Source organism: Eptatretus burgeri, chromosome 6, assembly GCF_056783735.1.
Source record: "Eptatretus burgeri isolate ZD-2024b chromosome 6, Ebu_testis_v1, whole genome shotgun sequence".
In the NCBI taxonomy this organism is placed as follows: domain Eukaryota; kingdom Metazoa; phylum Chordata; class Myxini; order Myxiniformes; family Myxinidae; genus Eptatretus; species Eptatretus burgeri.
In genome coordinates, this window is record NC_140966.1 from 110,400,390 (window position 1) to 110,407,889 (window position 7,500).

General features: G+C 44.2%; 1 protein-coding gene across 5 annotated transcripts in view; it reads left to right on the forward strand.

Annotated features, from left to right (window-relative positions):
- Positions 1–7,500, forward strand: part of CLCN3 (Cl-/H+ antiporter 3) — a 113,599-nt gene that overhangs the window by 92,933 nt on the left and 13,166 nt on the right. For all 5 annotated transcript variants that reach the window (XM_085886740.1, XM_085886737.1, XM_085886736.1 and 2 more), the window contains one exon: positions 5,834–6,050. In XM_085886740.1, the coding sequence (XP_085742866.1) occupies positions 5,834–6,050 (217 nt within the window). The remainder of the gene's footprint in view (positions 1–5,833; positions 6,051–7,500) is intronic.

A 7,500-nucleotide genomic window follows, 5' to 3' on the forward strand; every position in this document is an offset into this window, starting at 1 on the left:
TTCAAGTTTGTTTTTACGCTGATTTCATCAAAGTATGGATAATCCGAGGAGTGTGAAATGCCAGATAGCCTATATGACGTTATATTGTTCCTGGAATGTTCCAGAGGAAGTTTTGCACCAAAGGTCATAATCCTTGACCTTTGACCTTTAAAGTTCACAAAGGTCAAATTTTCAAAGTTTTGGGAATCGAACCGGGTTTTCGACCTTCTTCGACGAACTCACTCCATTAAGCTGTAGCACGTATCCTGTTTCCTTATTTTAATGTCCACAACATTGTTTTGTGACCTTTAAAGGTTATGCAAAGGTCAAATTTTTAAAGTTGTTGAACGAAACCGGGTTTTCGACATTTTGCAGCTAATAACCTGTCACTCGTACCACATCATGTTGATCATTTTTATAACTTGGTCAAACATTATCACATTGTCTCATCCTTGACGTCTGAAACAATCTACATCGTCAAATACCGCTCGTGAACCATCGTTGTCTTCAGACTTGTTGGAGATCATTTTCCTTGGTTGTGAAACTTGGTTGTGACAAACATATTGTTGCGGAAATGGCCCTTCATGTGTTATTAAATATCGGATTAGCCCAGATCCCCCATTAAATGCATGTTTCGCCAGGTTGTTCGGTAAATGGACGCTACATGTGTGTCGGGAGGTGTAAGAGGCTGTTCATTGTTCGTGCATTGGTGGTGGACCGAGAGGTTCTTTTTCTTCCTTCCTCTCTCCGGACAATAGTCCCTGCCCAGCTCTGAGAGAGGGAGTGGCCTAGAGAAGGAAGTGAAACTGAAGGGAGGAGCCAGTGGGCTTCGAGGCGAGCGAGCAAAGGAAAGGCAGTGTGAATCTGCCAGGAGAGAAGCTGAACCTGAGCGCGACAAGTCTGTGATCGGCAGTGGTGAAACAGCACCGAGGTGAGGCGCGATCGGCTTTCGTGAGGAGACATCGACAGGTTCATCCGGAGTCCAGTGACGGAGCCTCTGACTGTCCCTACTCACCTCACGGCTTGACGACGTCTTGGAATCCCATGGACCAGCCTGCGGAGCCCAACACCTCGATTTGGCCTTGTCTGGTGAACAGGCCAGGCCTGGACTTGTATACTGGACCTTGTGAGAAACCAGCTGAAACCCACCATCGATCTGACGGTCTGGTGCAGTCGACCTCGCGGGGTCTGAACGCACCGACGCTGCGTGCGTCAGGGCTGTGACACATGGACGAGCGCCATTTTGCCATGCGGCGTGTTTGAGCTTGGGCGCTCGAATCCGTAGATATCGGCTTGTCACGAGCATTCAGGCTTTTGACACTTTCCTCTCGTCCATGAAACATCACCAAGTACTCTGTGTCTTGTCTGCATGCTGTCCGTGTCTTGTTTGCATGTCGTCTAAGGTTTATCTCGTTAGGGTCCCTTTCGAAACCCGTAATCCGTAGCTCCCTAGTTAAGAACGGGTTATCGATTAATTATAACATTGTCGTGAATGCTTTGCTTGTGTCGTTTTCCCCGATGTCCCCAATAAATCTGGCTGATTCGTATGAAGTTGCCGCTTTGAATTAATTCGTGCCGCGTCGAGGAACGATCCGCTCGATTTGGATATAAAAACCAAAATGGTTACAGACTGGCAGAATTCGCTCGGTGTCTGACAAAACCAGTCTGTATCCGGGGTCTATTTCCCCAACTGGTAAGGTCCAGGGGTACGTTGGTATCGCGATTCGAGACGCGTGACCTGAGCGAGGCCTGTGCCGAACCAGCCGGCACTATAACCCCGGAGACGGCGGTGGTTAGGGTGGCGCCGAATCTGTAATATTTGGCTGTCGAGAGTAGGGTGCGAAAACCCAAACTGGTTATGGACAGTGATTGGCGCACTCGTCCGAATCCTCAACAATATTATTATGTGAGAGGGGTGTAGGGGAATCCATAACTAGACAAGTGTGGTATGTTCCCTGTGTTTCATGTCGGTGAGATTGCCGTGTAGCAGGGATCTGTCAGAGTAAATCGTTTGTTGCACATGTTACTGAGGAGGCAGCATATGTGATTTATAGACAGGGTAGACAGATTAATTATGTATGTGTAAAAACCTCTTGTTTGTTGGTGGGGCTCAGTGTGGACTTCCCATCGCAGAGGCACATGTGTCACAGGTGTTGAACTAGTCCAATTTCGATCTCTTTGGCCAGTGTGTATATGAGTGGTGTTGGCTTAATGGTTAGGTTGGTGGGCTTGGGATCCTAGAATCCTAAGTTCAAATCCCCCTAAGCTGTTGAATTAATACCAGGTGGGGTTGACTCTGCCTGTCATCCTTCCTAGGTCGGCAAAATGAGTACCAACTTGCTGGTTTACTCTGTCGGAGTGGTGACCCGTCCAGGATTGTGCCCAATAGCCTAGGAGACTACTGAGGCAGCACCAACGCTCTGCACAGAGTATGGTCCCAATGGATGGATGGATGGCCAGTGTTTGCCAGCCATAGCAGTGCAGTGTGCTGTGGAGCCGGAAGTGTCAATGTACATTTATATTTATTGGGGTCGCACTGTGGGTGGGAGGGCCCAGAGGAGGACTCTGCCTAAGAGGAACAAGAGAACTCCATCCACGAGAAGAGAACCAAAAGAGGCTCCTGAAAAGGACGAGGAGCCGAAAACACAGTAGTTCTTGAGCAGAGATTATTTTGGGTCTGAAGAAGTTTTGGGATTGACCCAACTGGCATTACCCTGCCTCTGGAGAGGGGAAGGAGCCACCTCACTTGGAGGAGAAAGAGAACTAAGACCTCAGACAGGACAGCTCCACGTGCATGGAGTGTAAAGAAGTACTTGGAGGAGGATGAAGAGTGCTGACCAGGAGGCCTCAGGGAAAAGGACAAAGAGGATGATGTGGCCTGATTGAAGGTCTACTCATCACTGGCTCTGCTAGTGGCTGTTTTACTATGTCTTTGGACACCATCGTCACTGGTTCTCGTCTTGCTCCCGGTTTCTAAAGTGGACTTCTTCGAGTCCTGTGTCCACCCTGCATGTCATAGTCAAAGGGAAGTCCTTCCTGCGTCATTGTCTTGTTGTATGAGTGTGTTCTGTGGCACCCAGTGGGCTAGGTTTTTGTGTTTTATTTCTCCTCCTTGTATACAAGTTTGCGTAGTCCCATTCTCCTCTTTGTGTCTTTTGACTCGCTTGGTTTGTTCCATTTATTATAGCGTCTTGTCGACCGTCTTCTCTGTACTTTGCTTTTCAAATAAACCCTTTAAAAGGTAAGAAAACATGTTTCAGCCATCTGCTTTTCGTGCATGTATGTCATAGATTTTTGGCTCATTTTAGTGACCTTGGCGAACGATAAAGTTGAATCGTACTGAATGCAGTGCCATAAATGACCATTTGGTCTACCTCCAGAATGAAATGTCTCGGCGCCGAAGAATCCTGTATTAACGGGAACTCGGATGCGACAATATCCTTCCCTTGGTCAGAGGTGAGTGGGGGAGCCATTGGTCCCCTTGTTTTGCAGGTGTGTGTTAGAGGCCTGGTCATGAGGTATTTTCCATCATGATGCTCGTGTCATCTCCATATGTTACTAAGTGAACCATTTCTTTCTGAATGTGATCTTTCAAGGATTCTGTGGTTGACCGTTCCTTGAGGCAACACTTCATATCTGCTATTTGTCCTAACGTATCTGTGTCGCAAAAGTCTTATTTCTGAAAAGAACCACAGACTCACAGAAGAGTGATGTTTCGATGTGATCCATCATTCAGTTTGAATGGCCTGCCATTGCACACCGACACCCATTGGCTAAGTGTTCTGGAGATTTGTGGTAGCATTTGAGGCGTCGCATTTTACTTTGAAGTGCAGTAAGACCTTGACATTCATGGGGGTTACGTTCCTGAAAAATTCCGCGAATGTCAAGTCCACGTATGTCAGGGCATTGTTTCAGTGGGAAAAAGGGAGATAGGTTCCCGGCGGTTTGTGATACATATGGGAAAATTTTTAAATTTTACGAACACGAATGTACATGATTTTCGTTTCATGTAAAATGCTTTCAAATAAAAAAACACCAGCAGTTACTGTTTCCAATTTTTATTTAAGATACGACATAACTTTTGATGTGATGATGATGATGATGATGATGATGATGATGATGAGTTAGAATCCAGTGAACTCCACTGAAGGGGGATGCAGGTGAGGGTGTTGATGAGTCATGCAGCGAAGTGGTTGCAGGTGAGGATGCTGAAGAGGATGCAGCTGAGGGTGCTGATGGTGTTGAGGTGAAGGGGCCGGAGCGAAAAAAAATGGGTAAACAACAGCTGATTTGCTGAGTGCTGCAGTTTTCTGTGTAGCTCCTTGTCTGGGAGCAAAACATCATCTAACCCCCACTTGAACTGGAGGTACCGCTCCATCACTGGGGCGGAATCTTGCAACCTGTCAGTGACTGTCCTCGCATCTTGCAGCACCTCAGCCCGGAACTTGATGGTCAGGTTGGGCCTCACCATCTCTTCCTCCTCTGCATTACCCTCCTTCTCCTCAGAAACCTTGATAATGGCCACCAACTCGTCCTCGGTCAGCTCCTCCCCATGTACGGCGATGAACTCCTCCAATTCCTCAGGCTCCATATCGTCAAAGCCTTCCCCTCCCATCTTCAGGGCATTGTCCTCTAACCACACATTCAATGCCTTCTCCATTGTTTCTATGTGAACGTCCCTGACCTGGGTAACCACTTTGGTGCTGGGTACTGCACCAGCCGCAACACTTTCGCGAATCGCTTTCTCATTTTTTTAATGGAATGGACAGTCGACTGGTTCATGCCATAATGCCTGCTCATAGAGGCCGCACTCTCACTTCTTGATAGCCGGTCTAGTATTTCCACCTTCTGGCTCAGGCTCCTGACTTTTTTTTCTGCCTCTTGGGAGCAGACACATCTCTTGCACTACTCTTGTGCTTAGGACCCATGATCAAACAATGAGCACGACAATCACAGCAGGCCAAGGCAGCAGGATGAGAAGAAAGAATGAGACCCAGGACACGCTGCACATGGGGGAGGGAGGGGTTTGTGGGTAGATGGAGGAGGGGTGGGTAGTGTGACCTTTGCTTGTGGGGGATGGTGGCGGGGGAAAGTTTATGCCCGCTTGGAGCTGCTTTATGCGCGGCTGGTGGAAGATGATTTTTGAGCTGCTTAATGCAGGCAGTTGGTGGAGATGGTTTATGTGTGGCTGGAGTCAGTTTATGAATGCTTTATGCGTAACTGGATGTAGAGCTGTTTTATGCGTGCAGCTGGTGGGAGATGGTTTATGCACCCCGAAAAACTGTGAATAGCTGAAGCACAGGGGCCGCGAAAGTAGAAGGAGGTCACATTTTAAACCCTGAATACATGGGGTCCGCGAATGTTGGATCCCCGAATGTCAGGGTTTCACCATGTGATGTAACCAAGTTTGAATGTAAAATGTAGATTTATGCTCCGCCCATGTCTTGCCTTATGCATATTTATGTTTTGCCTCATGCACATTTATGCTCCGTCCATGTGTTGCGTCATCTCCGCCAGCAGAGGGCGAGCGCGGCTTTTCCCTGTCTCGCGGAACAGTGGTTATATGCGGTGAAAGCACGGTTTTTACTATCACACTTGGAGTGTTTAAAATACAATAAAACTGATTTAAACCTCTAAGACTCTAAGTGATGGTAAGTTGCCTGGAGCATTCTTTCTCTAAAGAATCACGACATGTAGGCCGTTCCAAGACACACGGTATTATATTACAGTTGAAGATGTTTTTAGATATTCTATTTAATTATTTATTTGACTCTTCACTTTAATTTTTTTTTCTTCTGCAGTACTAATGTTTGATCATCTCCATTCCCACATCTCCTTTATTTTCCCTTCACAGAGAATGCCCGGAAGCGTGGCGAGGGTGTGGTGAGCAACTCTCGGGTGTACTTTGGGCCTCATGCTCCTCCTCTCCCTCATGACGCCCCTCGACCTCTCAAGTTGCGTCCCATCCTTGATCTTTCACCTTTCACCGTCTCAGACCAAACACCGATGGACATCGTGGTGGACATCTTTCGCAAGCTCGGCATCCGGCAATCGCTCGTTACCCACAACGGGTCAGTCGGAGATTATACCAGCAAATGCCGTTATCATTTTTAGCCTTTACTTTGTTGCCATATATTAACTTAGTCATTTGGTTGTGTTTCCTTGCATTCTCTTTTGTAGAGTTTATTTTATTTGAACATGAGCAGATTTGTTTTTCATGATGCACCGGTAGTATTTGTAAAGCACTTGGTTTTTCAATTGGACTCCTTTTTCTTCTTATTTAACACGTTCCACCTCAAATATAATTGTGAAAGAGGAGAGTGGGTATTAGAGTATTGGAAAAGTGGACAGAGTGGAAAGAACTTTTTGCCTTTAACTTGGCCAATAGGGAAGCAGGAAGATGAAGGGTAAAGTTTAAATTTATTTTTTCTTATTTACTTATTTCGTTTTGTCTTGAGTCAAGGAGAGAGGGAAATGTTGGTGTGAAGGAAGGAATGAAAAAAAAAATGGAAGTTAAAAGGTTTACGATTGAGGACTTCGAGTTGCGGACAGATGTTTTCAACAGGGAACATCCACCCATGAAATTGATACAAACACACAAAACAAGCACGCAGAACAAGCGCGCAGAACAAACACACAAAACAAACACAAAAACAAATGCACAAAACAAATACACAAAAACAAATGTACAAAACAAATACACAAAACAAGCACACAAAACAAATACACAAAATAAACACAAAAAACAAACACACAAAACAAGCACACAAAAACAAACACCAAAAACAAATACACAAAAACAAACACACAAAACAAATACACAAAAACAAACACACAAAATAAATACACAAAACAAACACACAAAACAAACACCAAAAACAAATACACAAAAACAAACACACAAAACAAATACACAAAAACAAACACACAAAACAAATACACAAAAACAAACACACAAAACAAATACACAAAACAAACACACAGAACAAATACACAAAACAAGCACACAAAACAAATACACAAAACAAACAAAAAACAAATACACAAAACAAGCACACAAAACAAACACAAAAAACATACACCAAAACAAATACACAAAACAAATACACAAAACAAACACAAAAAAAAATACACAAAAACAAACACACAAAACAAATACACAAAACAAACACAAAAAACAAACACACAGAACAAGCACACAAAAACAAATACACAAAACAAGCACACAAAACAAATACACAAAATAAACACAAAAAACAAACACACAAAACAAGCACACAAAACAAACACCAAAAACAAATACACAAAAACAAACACACAAAACAAATACACAAAAACAAACACACAAAACAAACACAAAAAACAAATACACAAAACATACACAAAAACAAACACACAGAACAAATACACAAAAACAAATGCACAAAACAAATACACCAAAAACAAATACACCAAAAACAAATACACAAAACAAATACACAAAAACAAATACACAAACAAACACCAAAAACAAATACACAA